The sequence below is a fragment of the Salvia hispanica genome, chromosome 1 (genome assembly GCF_023119035.1).
Source record: "Salvia hispanica cultivar TCC Black 2014 chromosome 1, UniMelb_Shisp_WGS_1.0, whole genome shotgun sequence".
Lineage (NCBI taxonomy): Eukaryota > Viridiplantae > Streptophyta > Magnoliopsida > Lamiales > Lamiaceae > Salvia > Salvia hispanica.
The window spans coordinates 45,074,331-45,093,742 of NC_062965.1; the positions used below are offsets into that span (position 1 = coordinate 45,074,331).

The 19,412-nt window shown below is 35.3% G+C and overlaps 3 protein-coding genes across 5 annotated transcripts; 1 reads left to right on the forward strand and 2 right to left on the reverse strand.

Annotated features, from left to right (window-relative positions):
• Positions 1-270: 270 nt before the first annotated feature.
• On the reverse strand, positions 271-3,971 carry LOC125221996 (NAC domain-containing protein 62-like). Of its 2 annotated transcripts, XM_048124375.1 has the most exons (7): positions 3,641-3,971; positions 2,688-2,968; positions 2,039-2,329; positions 1,582-1,914; positions 1,003-1,458; positions 720-920; positions 271-411 (listed from the first exon to the last, which is right to left on the reverse strand). In XM_048124375.1, the coding sequence occupies exons 1-7, from the start codon at positions 3,804-3,806 to the stop codon at positions 388-390; spliced, it is 1,752 nt and encodes a 583-aa protein (XP_047980332.1). In that variant the 5' UTR covers positions 3,807-3,971; the 3' UTR covers positions 271-387. The 2 variants fall into 2 exon arrangements, with proteins under 2 accessions (XP_047980332.1, XP_047980328.1); XM_048124371.1 differs by having other exon boundaries at positions 271-920; positions 3,641-3,970.
• A 1,470-nt stretch (positions 3,972-5,441) lies between these two features.
• Positions 5,442-6,079, forward strand: LOC125198069. The gene is made up of 2 exons (XM_048096522.1): positions 5,442-5,692; positions 5,791-6,079. Exons 1-2 carry the CDS (start codon positions 5,442-5,444, stop codon positions 6,077-6,079), a joined length of 540 nt encoding a protein of 179 aa, XP_047952479.1.
• A 3,890-nt stretch (positions 6,080-9,969) lies between these two features.
• On the reverse strand, positions 9,970-13,480 carry LOC125221323 (uncharacterized calcium-binding protein At1g02270-like). Of its 2 annotated transcripts, none has more exons than XM_048123769.1 (10): positions 13,137-13,480; positions 12,578-12,682; positions 12,378-12,483; positions 11,741-11,961; positions 11,576-11,652; positions 11,375-11,483; positions 11,153-11,296; positions 10,875-10,985; positions 10,678-10,785; positions 9,970-10,584 (listed from the first exon to the last, which is right to left on the reverse strand). In XM_048123769.1, the coding sequence occupies exons 1-10, from the start codon at positions 13,281-13,283 to the stop codon at positions 10,252-10,254; spliced, it is 1,461 nt and encodes a 486-aa protein (XP_047979726.1). In that variant the 5' UTR covers positions 13,284-13,480; the 3' UTR covers positions 9,970-10,251. The 2 variants fall into 2 exon arrangements, with proteins under 2 accessions (XP_047979726.1, XP_047980523.1); XM_048124566.1 differs by having other exon boundaries at positions 11,153-11,278; positions 13,137-13,479.
• Positions 13,481-19,412: the final 5,932 nt, after the last annotated feature.

The following is a 19,412-nucleotide window of genomic DNA, read 5'->3' on the forward strand; positions in this document are numbered from 1 at the left end:
TTATTTCTATTTTCGCCTTTTATTTTTTTAATTTGGGAATCTTAGACTCTTTTTACTTGCTCGTTCATTTTGTTCATTGATCATGTGTTGGTATGTATTGGATAGTTATTTGTCTTCATCAGAAACAATATTAATCACTATTCTTTAGGTATAATTCGATTTTATATGCCTCTTATATATACGCATTTGGCAAGGACACTTCTAGTTCAGCTTTGCCTATGATAACATGTTGGATTTGAATCAGTATTCAGGTTTAAAATGGGAAGATCCTCATAGGAAAGATACTTGAAATTTCTCTATTCACAAAATCTAATTTTTACAAAATTTCTACTTCAGAGAAGCATATGAGAAAATGAAGAATGTAGCCTCCACCATCCAAGACAACATCTACAAGGAAAGCAGCATTAACACCTAGCAATCACAAAAAACCACAATTGTATCCTGTAAATCTCTATAAACATATACGACAAAAAAAGTTAATCCCCAATATATGTTACATAACCATGTACAGAAACGATCATCCATAAAGCTAAGCAATAAGCAAAATCCAAAGCACCCAGGCGTAACATTTAGCTTTAAAACGACAAAATATCAGGCACCGGTGTTAACCTATTGAACTAAACGAAAAAAGGGTTGATTATTTCTAGTTAGTTTCATTTATAGGTAGAAAATGCCCACACAGCAAGAAGCACGACTATGAGACTCATGGCCATGAGTACCTTAGGCATGTATCTCGATGATGAAACTGAAAGTGCACAACCGGAGCGCTGTGAAACAGTATCTTCTGATTTATCATATGGTGATTCGGCTTTGACCTTTGGGTTTGTGCTTGTGTCATTTGAGTTTCCATTTGTATTTGCATCGACAGAAGTTGAAGCCCTCGATTCATCAGGAGAGACCATAGAAGCCTTCCCATCATCCTGTAGTACCAATGATTATGTGAGGTTAGATAGCCATAAACTAGACAACGGTATTGATTGGAATTAACGATCAGAATCGCACCTGGGCTGTGTCGTCTTCTTGCTTTACTTTAGTTGGCTCGTTAAGAAGGCCACACTGAACCGATCCAACTTGAAATTTACTCTGTAGACGAATTCTTCTTGGAGCAGTGCCTGATGCAGTATGCTGCACAGTGCTTTGATTAGGAGTCTGACGCTGCCTTATCACAATGCCAGTTCCGGAATTCGTGTCTTCCACTGCAGGGCTATAGAGACCAGTGTTTTCAACATTTGACACGTGTCCGATGTAATTGACAGAAGCGAAAGTTGAGGAATCATTTGGTAATCCAAAAAGGTTAGTTGCGTAACCCAAGTTCCCCTGGTTGTGACCACTGCTAACATAAGAACTATGGCCATCAAGATCAACAGCTAGCATTTTAGAAGAAACTTCACTCTGGAATGGAGATTCTTGCTTGATATTGTCCTCGAACGCCTCAACTGGTAGCATAAACAGATCACCCTAGAGTAGAGATAATATTTGCTATCAGGTCTCCGTTAAGAAAGTAAATCCAGCTCTAAGACGATATTATTTGCAGTATAATTAGTCTTTAATACAAGTAAAGTAACAAAGAAACTTCCTTACCTGTTTCTGAGACACCTCACCCTCCGACTCACTACATGAGTTACTGGCTTTTACATGACTGTTAACATAGTTGTCACCATTGTTGATGCTCTCCTCAAAATCAACTAAAACAGAGTTCAAGAACTTTTCAATATCGTCAGTAGCATTGGTTCCATACTGGAACGGGAACGTTTGTTGACTATCGCTGATATCACCATTAATGTTGTTATAGAAGTATGGGTTTCCAGGCTCTGACTGCATCTGGGAATGCAATGGGGAAAACATTTTCCCTTCTGTGGTCTGGGGCACAGGGTAGCAAAACTCATCCAATAGTTTCTCCAGTTCAGAGTTAGGCTGAATCAAAGAAGTGGCAACTATAAGTAGAGTCTCAGGTTATTAAAGGAAAAATAAAAGGTTAGTTAAATGATTACAGCTGGTGAAACTGTTAGAAAGCTGGGTAGTTAATTATTTCACTCACAGGAATAGATTTAATGTCTTGTACATTGTCCTCAATCTCATAAGTAATGCCGCTGTCACTCTGCCAATCAATAGGTATAGCAGTGCCACCTACAGCTTTCTGAGTACTAATGTTCCAATGGCTTCCAGCACTAGAAGGTTGTGGTTCAGCAGTGCCGCCTAAACTGGGATTCACCAATTCTGATTGTTCATGTTCAGCAGATCGAACTTCAGGAGGGGAAGCAATTATCTCTTCAACTTCATCTTGTTTCAGCTCAGCCTTTCTAAACAAACGGCAGAGTATATACGCGCCCTAGCAAGAGAAATCACCTCATTTAGTTAGTACAAGAAAATGGAAGAAATCAATGCATACTGTTATATTCCTTGTGCAATGCGACAATATTCAAGATACATACTCAATCCAATAGTGTCACAATACAAGCAAAGGGTTTCTTCACAAGTTCTCAAATTTCTTATAGAATCTGAATGACTATACAACTAAAGCTGCAAACTTTCGAAATTAGTCAACATTTACTTAGAGTAAGAAAATGTGTATCTTTCAATCAATTAACCATGAACAAACTACTATACAAAACTAACCATGGCAACAGAAAATATAGCTCGCTCTTAGAGAAAAAGACTGACTATAAGCATAATAACAAAGTTCCAACCTGGCCAGGATGCGTGCCATCCAGAGACTTATCAGTAGCACGATACTCATGAATCACCCAGTTGGTCCTCTTTCCATCGGGTGCACGACCAATGTAGAAAACCAAAGTCTTTTTCATCCCAATCTTTACTCCCTTTCGGGTAGTTATATTCCTATCCTTACCGGTCGCCTTCCAGTAACCTTTCTCCGTGGCCCGGTTCAATCTCTGACCATTTTGATATTTCCGATCTTTCGGGCAGAAGAAGAACCAATCATTGTCAGTAGACTCTACCACAGACAAATCTGCAAGACAGGGAAGAAACACAAGTTATGATCACCTCCAAGTTCAAAGCCAGGTGTAATCTATGATAGGCAACAACAACTAATAACAATAAACATCATCAGTATGGCTGTGTACGAGACAGATAACATAATCATATTAGCTTCCACTAACAATCAATCGGATAATTACTCAGAAAACTCAATTTCCATCAAAATCCTAAATTAAAAGATAATGCATTCGGTAGTGCTTAAATTATGCTATACTACATAGCAAACCAAGTCATGCTGAGTTGAAGCATAAAACTCGCACCGGACGAACCCTAAGGCCATCTCCAACCATTTACACCAAATTCAAACTCATTTTTTCAATATATGTCACACCAAACATCCAACCATTTACACTAAACTCAAAACCAAAAGAATATTTCATATTCACCTACTTTTTTGACTTTTTCATTCTTACCTACATTACACATTAACCCCACAACACTTATTCTTATTTGATTTATTTACTTTAAGTGCATGTTTGGTATGAACACAATCCACGTAACCTTAGATCCACATAATCTTAACCAACCCACAACACAATCCTATTTTAACAAGCTAACAAAAATCAACGCACATTACCAAGAAGCCACACATTAGAATTACTTATTTCAACAATACCAGCAAAATAAAAGCGCACAAACTTACCAGGTAAATCCCAGGGCTCCCATTTACAGACATCAATTTCACGAATAACAGAGACTTCCTTATCCCGCCTATTGATTTTAAGCCTCAGATAGTGATCGATCAGCTCCTCGTCGGTCGGCCGGAATCTATACCCCACCGGTAAAGCTTCAACCGGAAGCACAGCCATTGAACAGTATTGCTTTTTGCAAAATTGAGGGTAAAAATAAAGATGAGTGTTAATGGTAAAGTAACTACTATATGCAAAGAGGATGAGATTCAGGGGAAATTCAGAGTTGAGGATCAGATATTATTTGAGAGAGAGAGAGAGAAAGAGACGAAGAAAGAGATATAGAGAGATAGGAAAAGATTGTTATTTCTGAGAAAAGAGCGAAGCGCGTTCAAATTCAGTGTATATACCGTGTGAGACTAAGATACCCATTTTAGCCCTGCCAAACAAGTAAAACTGCATTATGAATTTATCCCATATTATAATCATTATGATTTCTATTTGTTTTTTACCTTGGTTTTAAGAGACTTAAAATTGTTTATAATCTCCACAAAATTTTACACTACAATAATTAAAAAATGTAAATGACGATTTCATTAATTAACGATAGAAAATTTTCATTAATATATTTTTTAGGGTTGTTGCAAGTTATAACTACTACAAAAAAGGATATAGTAGAAATCATTAATTCGGATAAAAACGATATTATTTGAAGCTTCTTTAAGGGCATATTGGGAAATCTGTCAAGCCGTAACGATGAAGTTAGAAGTAGGAGAGTAATATAGTCATTCAACCAACAAGAGATCTCCACGTATTCGTAACATATGTGGGCCCTTAATCATACTCATTTCATTTTTCCTCTTTTCGCTTTTGCAAATTAACAGCCGTAACTTATTTTAACAGATGAATAAATCAACTCACGTTATTAGGGGACTATCCATATTTAATGTCAAATTAGCAGAGAAATAAACAGAAAAAATCAATTGAAATACAATTATTAAATAATGATATTGTTTCTAATATAAATTTTTTTATTAATAATAAAAAAATGAACGTTTTTAATAGACTGTTTAAAAACAAGAATATTAGATAAATCTATAATCGTAAAAATAGTAGTAGAAAATTTGACTTATTGAAACCTACTAGTGTAATAAAGCTTAGGGTGTCCACTATAGGCGAGCCGCGGCTCCCTATAGTTAGGGGGCGTGGGCAGCCGCGCAGCTGGGGGGGGGATGGACGTGGGCGCGCCACGATCGTGGCCCGGCCGCGGCGCTTGGGCGCGAGCCACGGCCCTCCTATAAGCACTGGCCACAAGCCGCGGCTCCCCTTTTTCGATTTTTTTTTTTTTTTATTATTTCTACAAATATACCCATTTTTTCCCAATTTTTTACACCATTCCAATCTCCACTCTTTTCATTTTATCACCAATTCTACTTTTGAAAAATGAGTTCCGACAATGAGTTCCAACAATTGGTGGATAGGGAGTTCGATGAACTCGTTCAAGAGGTGCAACGGGAAGCCAGAAGAGGAGGAGGCGGCGGCGGCGGCGTTCGTCCGTTCTATCATCGGCGGACCATCTGGCGTGACCATGTCTGGGGCACACCAACGGTTGATAGAAGACTACTTTGGCGATAACCCCCGTTACCCAGCAGAGATTTTCCGTCGCGCTTCAGAATGTCGCAACGGCTATTCATCCATATAGCGACTACATTGGCACAACAGTACAGTGTGCTTCACATTGCGCAATGATGCTAGCGGCCGACCCGAGGTTGTCGACATATCGAAGTGTACCGCACGCAATTAGGCAGCTTGCCTATGCCGGACCCGCTCGATATGTTCGACGAATACCTACAGGATTGGGTGAAACAACTGCTCTGGGCGCTGAGGCAGTTTTGTAATTGTATCCAGGCCATCTTCGGTCCGGAGTATCTACGGAAGCCAAATGCCGATGAGTGCCAGAGATTGATAGATATGCACGGGCGAGTGCATAATTTTCCGGGGATGATGGGCAGCATCGATTGCATGCACTGGGAGTGGAGGAACTGCCCGGTTGCTTGGAAGGGGCAGTTCACATCTGGATTCAAAGGAAGACACGCAACAATGATACTGGAAGCTGTTGCTAACTACCGAATGCGAATTTGGCATGCCTATTTTGGTGTCGCAGGTCGAACAACGACATCAACGTACTGGATTCGTCCCATCTCTTCAATGATGAGTGTCGGGGTGAGGGTCCGACGGTCAGATGCATGGCCAACGGGACGCAGTACAACAGGGCATACTACTTAGCCGATGGGATATACCCTCGTTGGCCCGTGTTTGTCAAGACGATCCGGCAGCCGGTTGGGCCGAAACAAACCTATTTTGCGGCCAAACAAGAGAGTGCTAGGAAGGACGTAGAGCGTGCTTTTGGTGTCCTCCAATCGCGATGGGCCATTCTTCGGTGCCCGGTTTGACAATGGCACGAAAATGATGTCGCCTCCATCATGTATTCATGTATCATATTGCACAATATGATAATAGAGGACGAAGGATATTCTGCAGAGAACTGGGCACCGGAAGAGGGTGCAAGTACGAGTCACGGTGTTGCAACCGCCCCACTGCAAATGGGTGTGTTAGGTTTGGTATACTGAAAAGCATGTTTCGAGTAAGTTTCGCGCGAATAGAATCTTGCTTGTATACGTAAAACTCTACAATCCACTTTTAACCCGATTCAGTATTATTCGAGCAGTCTCGCACACGAATAGAATCACTATTATTATTACATTGTGTTTGCTTGTGCATTTATATCATGTTTTATAAACATTTAAATGCATAAGAAGTAAACAAAGTCTAAGTCTTTTGCTTAGTAGACCGGTTGTGGGCGTCGTCCACTTTAAAGTAACACGGTCATATCTATGCAATGCTTTGCAAAAGAAAAAGAAGAATTTCACAACCTAGATAGGCTTAGACTACCTATCGTGAAAGGTTGCAATGTCGGTCCGCATATTTCTAAGCCTTACTGAAATAAGATGACATTGGTGTGGTATAGCACTGAACGGATCTAACAGCAAGACGAGTCTTTGTGCTATCTACTGAAAGACTTGGTCTTGATAAAATACTATTTCTTAATCTACATATGTTATCATTGAGCATACGGTATTGATTATGCACTACTTTGACATATCAAATGGTGCGGGTTTTTCGCAACCCAATAATCCCGATATATTGGGTAGTGGTGATTAATATCTAGCGGTGCTAGGATTGTTATTATGTTGAAACGTGCACGAGGTGAGTCTCGTTTGATAATGTCCTCAAGAGGAGCTCGAACAAGGTTTTATTATTCGGAAAACTGGCCAGTTGGAGTTTTATTACTCTATGAATAATAAATAAGTGTTTCTTGCTAAGTCCACTCTTAGAATTAATAAGACATTAATTAATTAAGTCCATAGCAGACATTAATTAATTAATGGACATTTATATCTTAAGCGCGAAAAATAAATAATAAAAGTGAAAACCTGGATTACTTGTAATTTCGGATTTGGATGGGGAGAGTTCAATATTACTTCTGTAGTGGCTGCTCGTAATATTCCAATATAAGCTTGTATTAAATTGTGGGTTCAATTTAATTAGTAAAAAAGCTAATTGGGCGAGCCCATATCCAAAACCTTCCATAGATCCCTGTCTGGGCCCAAAATGAACTTAATATAAATAGGAGAATAAAGGAGACAGAAATTATTATTATCATTACTCATAATTTTCGTCCCCCTCTACCTAGAGGAGTTCGAATTTCTCTCCTAATTGGAGAAGGATTTCTTCTGTCTTCTTTATTCGAGTCCTAGTATTTTGATAAGATCAGCCCACCCTGATATCAAGATACAGTTCGGGAACCAGAGAGAAGATCGTGGTCTAGTATTGAAGATCATCACGTGAAGAAGGCGCGAGCAATCGACTATTCTTTGGAGAATCAAATCGGTAACCCTAAACCGTAGAATTCATGTTTTAGGATTTACTTTCTTTGAGCATGAATTATTTGCGTTCTAGCATGCAATTATCTGTTTAACATGTGAATTGATTAATCGCATAATCGGTCAAATAGATCCTACGTCTGATTTATTTGTTTTGTACAAGTCTTCCGCTGTGCAAGGGGCACCAAAACCCCATCATGGGTGTACCGCGTAGTGATGCATACTTGATCCAACGGTTCGCCGATATGCGGAGGGAAACATCACATACGACACTGCAGGCTGATATGATAGAAGAGGTTTGGAATCGTAGGGGAGGAGGGCGTAGAGCGTGATATGCGTTAGGAAAGTAGTTTATTAGAAGTCGAAAATTTTCGTTGTATAATTTTACCCCTTTGTATAATACAACAAAGATTTTGTTTTAATTTTAGTTCGTATGCATTTTTTCAATTATTATTGTAGTAGAATTAAAATATAAACAAAATGGAAAAAATAAAATTTTTGGTGGCTTGGCCATGTCCACTATAGTGGGAAACATGGGCATTGGTGGCCCGACCACGATTTTGTGGCCTGACCACACTTTGTGGCTTGGCCTGGCCAACTATAGTGGACACCCTTATGCTACACGTACATTACAACCCGATCCTCAAACTATAATATTTATAATTTGAAATCCATCGTTTGGAAAGAATTTTAACTCTAACTAATTAGTACACTTAAAAATGTTCCGTATACAAGATTATATCACATGTAAATTATTACGTATTATATTTGGTATATGAGATTAAATTTCATGACTTAATCCTAGATGTATAGTCACGTGATAATTAGAATCTAGTCACAGTCAACTCCCTTCTACTAAATAATCTTATAACTTAATCCTAGATTATATCTCGCTACTCTTTTATCTCAAAATCAAAACACCACTTTATTTAATTGAATAGGATTGTGATCGATGACTAACTAACTAACAATTTCAAATTAAGACTAATTCTTAGTCAGGAAATCATGTGGTTCAAAAAATAATACAAAAGTATTATTTTTTAAATTTAAATAATTAGTAAAAGAATATTAATGTTGATGATGTGGCAGTTAAAACTAACTATTTTCTCTTTATTCAAAATCACCAAAAAAAACTTTAAATTTCAGTAACTCTTTTGATTTAAATTATTTTTTGACAAAAAATTATCAAATTAAAGATATTGATGAATAGTAAGTGCCCGTTTGATAAGCTAGTAATGTCTAGATATAGATATTTATATGGTCATTTTCAAGTGTTTGATATCATATTTAAGTTACCATCTTGGCCCTTGTTTTATCTCCATGGCCCATCCGAGCCCGTAGATTTACCCCCAAAATGCTATGACATGTATCTCACAAATTTGGTCGGATAGCATATCTCCCTTAATTTATTTACCTAGAAAAGAAAAAATTTCTCCTTCATGCCCTGCGTCAATCATCCTACAAGTAAATCTGTATCAACTCTTCCTTCAAGTAAATTTGCATTAAAATGAACAAGCAAATCCAAAGTTCATTGCCAAAATTTTCCTTCGGTGCTCATTCATCTCCAAATCTTTCTCTCGTTTTTTTAAAATAATAAAATTCTTTGTGAGCTATTCAATTTGTGGCCTTTTTGTGATGATATTATTTTTATTTGTTTCCTTCAATTCAATATAACCGATTCAATTTGTTTGATTTGGAATAACTTTCTTCTCGTAGGTTTTTGAAGAGTTCTATTTGTTGCTTATAAACCCTACATGTGTGATTACGTGCACTTCTTCTCTAGGATTTGTTTAAGGGTTTCTCACAATTGAGGTGAACTCATTATCTTCCTTCCACAATTGTGCACTGTTCTATTTCTTTGTGCAAATATTATAGCATTACTTATTCAATAATTTGGTTTATATCTTGTTTGTTTTTTTTGTATTCATACACCAACAATCTATTGTGCATAATTCAGGAATATGATAATTGGCATTTAGAAACTTATCATAGTATATTTTTATAATTTTGTACAGGTTTGCCTTATATCTTTTAGAAATTAAATCATTTATAAGTGAATACTCTTTTTGTTCCCGCCTAGATTATATAGGAAATAAGAATTAATTAGGTCAATGCAACAAGGACAATTTAGGAAATAATTGAATTTAATTAGGACAAATTTGTCATTACATATTTATTTCTGATTTCATAACTTTCCTATCAAACAAAGTAGCTTATTAGAAAACCAATTAACTAGGATATCAAACATGTGTTATTAAAATCATATCTTTCCCTAACATGATCCTAAATCTTGGTCACTAACTAGCCTAGACATATCTCACATCACCTATCAAACAGGCCCTAAGGAGATTGATGAATGGCATGTGATATTATTTATAAGATGGTGTGCGACCAATGAATAATAAAAAATTGTGAATTCAAGATATATTGGAGATGTGGACCTTTTGAAAAAAGTTTCATTTCTAATTGCTAATTTTGCAAGAGGCTGACAACTCCACTCACTACTATAAAATGAGAGAGAGCTGTGATTTCCTATCACAACATTCATTGTAGTAGTAATCTTAGGAGGTTTTCCTGTCTATAAACGACGTCGTCAGCAACGGGGCGAGCGCATACTCATGTGGTTGCACAAGCAGCCGACGCCATTATGATGCCCGGCCATATCGGAACTCTTTCTGGTTCTATTCGCTGGTGTTACCCCGACATAATGATCTTTCGATCCGACAACCCAAGCCCTCAGTGATTTCTAGTTTGTTGGTGTGTGAGTCCTGTGACGAGCAACGGGTAGTGATCAGTCGAGGGCATGGCATTCTGACCGGCGAGAACACCACTGTGAGCCGAGCATGGTCAGAAAGAGAGTAGTCTTCCGGCCACATCCCCTTCTCTACCTCCGTGGGGAAGAGGACTGCATTCTTGACACTGAATCCGATTGCCTGCTCTGCATCCGTGGAGAAAGCATCATCGTTTTTCACCTCAACTCCCTGCTCGAACCACGAGGTGCTCCATATCCGTTGCTGAAAAGTTGAGCGTATGATTAAGGAACCCTTCGAAAAAGTTGAGCGTATGTACCGTTGATCCGATTCATAAACAAAGTAAACGCGCAATACCTTAAATTCTTTGTAGTCAACTACGCCATTCCCATCCATGTCCGTCTGCACCCACAGCCCTTGTATCTCCTCATCGCTCAATCCGTTACAATGGCCAATCAAATTGAGCTGCAACGACACCCAAATAACACGTTTCATTAGTATTCCGTTGAAAAACAAACAGAGAGAGTAATATGTAACAGCGAAGAACTATGTACCTGTCGTAGTGCTTCACAGAAACCCGCGTATGTGATGCAATCACCGTCATTATCAGCCTTCAGAAACGCGAAGGCATCTTCTTCCGTCAGTGAAGCTCGCTTAAGTTGATACTGCAACGAGATATATCAAACCATCAAACAACTTTAAATGTCACATATATGACCTCTAAGCAATGGGAGCAGCCTAAACAAGAAAATCGGGTTTTCTAAACGTCTATACACGTGCTAGGTTGGACGAGTTGCATGTTGTTAAAAGACTCGAAAATTAGGTACCTCACCTTAAACATCCCCAACACCGCCTCGCTCCAACTAGCATTTAGCAATTTCCGGTACCTATTGGGGTTGAGAAGCCATATAAAATCAACACCACAGATGTTGCCACGGTGGTTGCGGTGGCTCACCCACTGCACGAAGGTGTGATACTAATCGTAACAATTTTTCAAGTGACAAAATTCAAATACACGAGAAACAATTGAAGCTTCAAGGAAACGGTAATTTACCTTGTGCGCGTCTGCATCAGTATACTGATGAGCAGTATCATATGATGACACGAATCCCTGAGATCTGAGAAACTTATAAATATGTCCCCTCTTACTGCCATTCCAATCACTGTTACACCAAGAGAAATGAACACAAGATTCTTGAGTCTCATATCGTTTTAGAATGGTTCACGAAAATACGAGAGTGGGAGGAATATATACCCGCATAATAAAATAGGCAAAGGTTTTAGTTTGTTTTCCTTTTGATATGATTCCACATATTGCAATATTTTGTAGACCTGTCACAAGAAAACATTGCATTACTGAAAAACTAATAATAAAATTGACCTGAAAAACATGATAGATAAGGTATAGAATCGAGCATACCTGACGCAACCGCTCCAAGCACATACTCGAATTGTGTGGAAACAGCAAGTGTGTGTTCACTATGAGAAGTTCTTGATGAACATGACAGTTCAGATTTTGTGAAAAGGGCGCATTCAGCTCAACATGCAATAACTGAGCAACTCGATCTCCAAAATCATTGAACAGCAGCTCCCGGTGGTTGATGACCCTAAAATAGTCCTTATGCACGGCGGTCAGCAGACCTGTAAAATTCAAAGAATCACTTCATAAATTGCTTAAATTGCTTAAAGAATCACTCGAAGTTATAAATTGCTTCTTAAAAGATTCTTCTAGCAAGATGTAAACACAAAAGGCTTTTCATTGGCATCCACTACCTTGTGATTCACATCTTGTTCCTGTTCTATCCCTACAAAAACCCCAAACACATCTGCAAAAACAGATGCATTATCTACACATAGATCCTCGAAAGGAAAATTCTCGATATAACAAGGACAACTAAAAAATCCATTATGCAAGGAGAGGGCCAAATTCAACATGTCTAGATGATATCCACGGATTCCACCATACTTCCACTTTGATCAAACACATCCACAATAGCAGAGGCTACAAACACTACATCACAACGTTTATAACCACGGAAAAGGATTAAAAATCATACCATCTCCACGATTATTTGTCCTGGCAAGCTTGAAATTGAGGTAACCAGCATCACCAAGCCTCTTGTCATAGATGCTCACTAACTCCTCATTCCCAACCCAGAATTCCTGTAACCGACATGATCAAATTGACATTTTTAAACAATAAATCAAAGAAAACAGCTGCTAAAATTGAATCAAACAAAGGAAAAAAGAGCAAAACCTGAAGACAGATTATGGAAGATCTCTCACACAATAACCAATTCAAAATTCTCTGATTTCTATCCATCCAATAATCTTTAACATCACTTTCTCTGAAGCTGGGATCCTGCCAATCCACATTTCAAAGCATTAAACAAAAACAACCAAAACACATAGCAATATAGAAATTGATGCTAAAACACAATAACCTTAGTAAAGCAACAGCTCATTTTCCAACAAAACATAATAAAGAAAGCAACTTCCCCCAGAATCTACATAATCTGGCAACAAAAATCAAGACCCACTTTTTTTCTGAAAACACACAACAATACAGCAATTAATGCCAAAAAATCAACCTTAGTTTCGAGCAAAACACAATCAAGAAAGCAGCTTTTTCTCAGAATCCACATAATTTAGCAACAAAATCAAGCCCTTTTCTCAAAACACACAACAACATACCAATCAATGCAAAAAAAACAGCAACCTTAGTAGAGAAAAGCCCACATAATCAAGAAAGCATCTTTTTACCAAAATCCACACAATTCAGCAACGAAAATCAAGCCAATTTGTCGAATTCTGACCTCGTGATTGAGTCTTTTGTAAATAGGCGCGAGAATGTTGAAGGTCGTGCAGGAAATACAAGAGGGGTCCTTAATCGACGAAGCTATGGCGTAGCTGCCAATTCTTGACAATCTCCCGTTGTTCAAGGCTCTGTTCTTCCTCCCCATTTACCACAATGTGCGGTTTTTCAGAATAAATGTGTTTCCGTGTTAACGATTGATGAAAGATGAACTGAAAAGTGGGGAATTTCAAGAATCAAGAAAAAAGACTGAACTTTTCCTTAGAAGGATTTTTTTTATTGTGTTTTGTAATATTGCAAAGGTTTGTATGTATGGGGACGATTAACTCAATGAGGATGATAATCAATATTAACTCACTATGCAAACCATATATATATTGGAGGAGGGCAACAGACAAGAGTGAGTTGGACAGGAGATAGAATCGTTTATTATTTTAGTTTTTATATTTTAATTTTAAGTGGGTATAAATTTATTCAAAGATTAATTGAATATAAATATATTAAATACTAGTAATAAAATATTATCGCGAGTGCGCCACCATTTTAATAATTTCATGCTGCCATTTGTTGATTCAAAGTTACGCACACGACGCCACCACTCCTTTAGAAATTAGAATCTTCACACTTTTACATTTATTAATCAAATATATTCAAACAAGTGGAAAATAGAGCAAATATAAATCGAGTTATACCAAAATAGATTAGAGATATTTTCTTACATTCTATGCAACAAACGAGTTAGGACACATGGCATCTGATCAAATCATATACTTTTAGGCCACATGGCATCTGATGACTATAAAATATAAATACTCGTAGATAATAAAACGAATTTGAACCAATTTTATTTAATTATATATATTGTACAAACAAAATGACACTATGGACTACTATTATTATTCACCCAATTAATTGCGACCCAAATTTCAGATTTTTCTTCTTTAGAATATTGGAAATTAGTACCACTATTTATATGGAGTATAATATATATAGATTTACATTTTACGCAACAAAATACTACTACCAGTTTAGAACATTATATTGATGAAACCTGTCGCACCAATTATCTGCCTAAAATCTGGTTATTGAGTTTCGAAACTTTCATTTAGTCGTGACTCGTGAAAGGAAAGACGGTTACGATTGAATCTATTTAGCTCTTTAGTGATTTTATATAATTATATTTTAACTAATTAATTTTGTATAGTATATTATCTTTACAAATTTTATCAGTTTTATGATTAAAATTTCACTCCACGATAGAGCCGTGACATGTCAATGACCTTATTATTTTGTTCCAAAAAAAGTGCTCCTATAATTTGCTTAATCGGATTTAGAATAGTTAAAAGCAAATTAGTTGAAAGCACCGTAAACTTTATGGAATCCTTAATATGCAACTAGAACTTATAAATAGACAATATTTAGGTCTCTTAAGAATGAAAGAAGGATTTGTTTTGATTATAATGGAATTGAAGTAAAACAAGTCAACAAATGAATAAAAGAAGCTTGTGTTGATCGATATTGTTGTGCTTAAGTGTTTGATTAAATATAGGTCAAGAATTGTGCTTTTGATTTATTTTTTTTACTGAAATATAAGAAAGGATTTTTTTTGGTTAGTGTAAATAATTTCACATAGATTTCAACGTTGTACAAAGTTGGGCGGAATTATTTTATATTTGGGTGTTTGTCTTCGCAGATCCAGAAAATAAAACTTGTGAGTCGAAGTTATTAGATATGGGGCGGGCTACGGCTCAGTAACCAAATTTTTAAACCGTCTGGCCCTTTGTCACTTAAGATTGTCAACGCATGGTATTGTAGGAACTATCGCAAAGTCTCGATATAATTGCAAATATTCTAAATTTATAAATATTAAAGCAAATAATCTTAACCTATAGTATTATTTTCAAGTTACATAATTGTCACAGCTCTTTCTCTTTGCTTTTAACGAACGGTGATTAAAAAAAAAAAGTACTAGCATTGTTCGACTTGAGTTCAAAGTATGGAATATTGCCTTAATTGATGAATCTATTGAGCATGGCATATATAAAAGGTGTATTGCTAACTTAGGTTAAAAGTGTAAGCAAGCATTAATTGAATTTGGCCTTAGTATCAATTACGCGCAAGCATTAATATAAAGTGTTTCCCATAATAGTTTATTAGTTTTATTGAATTTTTGTCACGCGAATGTTATTAGATAAAGATAAGTTTGGTCACTATTATGTGGTTTTATAGCTTATGTTTATAATTATGTCTTAGTTTAATAGGTAAGAAGATTATTGTCTAACTCCTGAAATTCTTTTAATATCTAATACTCTCTTTGTCCCATTAAAAATATTTTTTTTTTGGATTGTCTCATTAAAAATAAAATATTTTATAAAATAGAAATAACATCATCTATTTATTTCTCTTTCTTACTTTATCTCTTTTTCATTTACTTATAAAATAATATTACATAAAATTTCATATTAAAAAGTTTCATGTTTAATATTTAATAGGACAGAGACAGGTATATCGATAGTCAATGGAATACTAGCTATCATATGATCAATGTATTTATAAACTTGGTCACTAGAAAAAAGATGATAGTGTTTATCCTAATACTCATGTTTAAATAGTAGACTTTTGAGTTTAACATTCTAAACTTTACTCCCTACATCTCATCCATTCTGTTATTCTAAGGTAGTGCCTTGTTTCTTTGAAAATGAAAACTGTATAATATTCCTATTAAAAAAGTATTAGTATTATTCTCGGGAATGGAATAAATTATTATTTTACTAAATCGAATAAAGCATATTAATTGGAATAATGCAAATGAGTGCTCAGAATTGATTTTGCAATTTTTTGGCCGAAAGGTACCCTTGAATACAAAGTTACCTATCATTAAAATAATTAATAAATGGAAGGTAGACAGAATTGATGGATATTAGAGATCCAAACACGGTTTAAGAGGGCTCCACACCCCACTATTAACAACTGCTCTAAATCAAATCCGACTGAAGAATTTTATTTGCCACTGAAAAAATCTATTTTTCTAAGCAATGTCCAATGAAAAAGTTGGGGTTGTATGATAAAACAGTCCACTTTTGTTTAGGATAAAATGTTTATTCAATAAAATCAATCAAATTATGTTTTAGCTAGAACTCTATTATATTGCATATATTTAAGGTCAATTTCAAGAGTATATTTTATAGTTGAGAGTCTTAAATTCGAATTCCATAAATGTTAGTAGTAGTATTAAAGTTGTGCATGTCACAAGTAATTTCTCAATTGTGATTGAACATCACATAAACAGAATATGCTATTGCTAATGCAGAGCTGAATAGGAGCAACGTATATTTGTCAATATATAAAATAATATCTTAGTGTAATGAATGACATTCTTTTATCCATAAAAGAAACACAGAATCTTTCTATTTGTCCTTTTTTTCACACCATAGTCCAATATTATGAACTATCGTGCTTTAATGATGGGATATTAGTTTAGTTGCTGCATGTAGTGGTTTAATGGTCCTAAGATAATGATGTATGTTTGTTCTTTTCACATTTAAATAAGATTTTGTTAGTACTGTACTACTTTTCATGAAATTAATCAAAAAACAATTCTTTCTTAAACTAAAATAAGACATTAATTAAAATTTTTCATCATATAATAGTCATGATTTTTGAGGTACAATTGAAAACAAATATATATGTTATAGTAATATTGTGCATGCTTTCAACAAGTGAATTTCAAATCTAAGTTTTATTGGGTTTCAAATCTAGTAATGTTGCCTACAAAGCAAGTTTTAAAATAATTTCTTATTATGCTATTACATACCACGTTAATATGTGGTTCCCATTAAAGGATTTTAGCATATGCTTTTGCCTTGCTCGATAAGTATCCTCCTGATACATGTGGATACTAAAATTTGTGCTTGTTTACATACATATATACGCGTAAATTATGAGGATAAGCACCATTGAAATATGAGTTTAATAGAGATAGTGGATAGAATTGAGAATCTAAAATAGGTAGGCATTATTATTACTATTATTATTATTATAGTTTTCGATATCAACACAGAGTGTATATATCTAACAAAATTGTTTTCGATTTCAAATCAAGATTAAGAAAGAATTGAAAAAATAGTAAAAAGATTATGATTAATTATTTTTATGCCCAGGGACTATTATTGCTAGTAAAATTATTGGGAATTGAAAATGTTAGAACCTCATTGTTTAAGAATTAATTTTGTAATTGACTCTGTTTAGGTTCGGCGGTGCAAACTCGAACTCCACATTAGTATGATATTATTCGTTCTGGGTAAAGCTCTCATGGTTCTGCTCTTGAGGAGAGTACCCCAAAAGGCCTCAAAACTCCAGAGTTGGAGTAGCTCATATATACTTGCAATTCTTGTTCATTGGGAGATATGATTTACTCCCCGACTCTAAATATTTTATGTTTTCTAGACCTTATGATTGCGGGTATATAAAATTAGGGGCAAGATAAATAATTAAAGCAGTGACTTTTACTGCAACCGAAGATTTGGCCATGTGATTTCAGTTGCTGATTATAATTTTTTTATAATATACTAGTATAGATTATGACATATAAGGGACACCTTGGAGTGTATATGTTTTCAAAATGGGGAGCATATATTGGAAAAAATAAGTTGATGGTAGTTATGCAGCTAACTATTTTATATGAATATATATTACTACTAAGAAAGCCTGCTTTATTATTGTATAGTACTAGTATATATGTAGTCAAATTAATTATGTCAGACATAAGTTAGATTATGGTATTACGGCAGCGCCAAAAGGTAAAGTACAAATCGATTTTAAATATTAAGAAGATTGAATTTTAGACAAGTGGATGAGTTTGGGTTGTCAATTAAATGATAAATTGATTAATTGAGAAAAAAAAACATGCTCACAACCCCTAGCAAATCGGTAATATATACTGACTAATATTTAGATTAATCGTCTACTTAGGTAATGGTTGATGAGCAAGGCAGACTGATAGAGGCTATATATTTTTACATATGAACTTAGAATATAGAAAAGAAATTCTTACTGTATATTTTATAGGGCCGCCTTTCATACTACTCTATTTACATAAAATCCTTACAAACTCGACAAAATATATAATTAAAAAATTACCTTGGTAAAGGGGAATAATTAACCCCCTTCTCGGATCAATGTAAATGCTTGTTGATAAGTCCTGTTTGTGGCTGAATTTGAAGTTAACGAATATGCACGAGTGAAATTAGATCGAAGATCAATTGGAAGAAAATCAAAAACACATTTTCTCGAATATGTATGTGTGACAAGCTGCCTGCCTTTTTGCATAAACAGGTGCACCGCCCCACAGTTGATAGTTGATAAATTGACCCATGCATGATTTAATGATTTTAATCTTGCCGACAATATTTGAGTAATAATTCAAAATTTTAGCTTATGCAGTTTCAACATTGACACCGACTATAAAGTATAAGAACAGTTAACAATGATTAAATATCTGGGAGAATTATTTAAAATTTTCCTTTCCCACCTTTCCAAGTTGGTTTAGAGTAATTAAAGTAATTTCTTGAATCGGTTAAGACGAATTAAGTACTAGTAGAAGTACAAGGCCATTTTCTAAATTTTATTTTTATGAACTTATGATGCTGAGTGTCACGCTCTCGTAATATTTCCACTTATCAAATACTAGTACTATAATTTATTTGGATAATATGTATGTGCCATAATGCCCCTATCATTTTACCATAAACTTAATTAAAATATGTACTAATATACCTTTAATTTAAATAAAAGGAAATTATATAAATATTTATGTTGAGTGAATAGATATGTTTTCCAGGTTTTCACTCAAAATTCTTAGCCACGTTTCTCTGTTTTTAAGTGAATATTTTGCTAGCTTTTCTGGAAAATACTGATACCCAAATGTTCGACGATGGTGGATGTGACTGCTTGAAATTGTGTTTTTATTTATTTCCAAAACTTTTCCTGTGCTCCTTATTGTTGCAACTTTCTTGATGAGATGTTTGCAAGAAAAGTTGTTAGTTTCAATTGATCTGGAGCTATTTTTGTTAATGAGTTTCTTGTATGGCCTGTGACATAAAACTCTAGCATTCCATCTGGACAAAAGCATGTTGGATTTGTAAGCATTGATAAGTGTAAGGTAATTCCCTTTCGCTCCATTGTGATTAAAGAAGAAGATGGAGGCCCTTACACGACATCAATCCCGTTGATTCTGATGTTTTACTAGCTTATGATGTATTAACGCAGAGAATTGTTA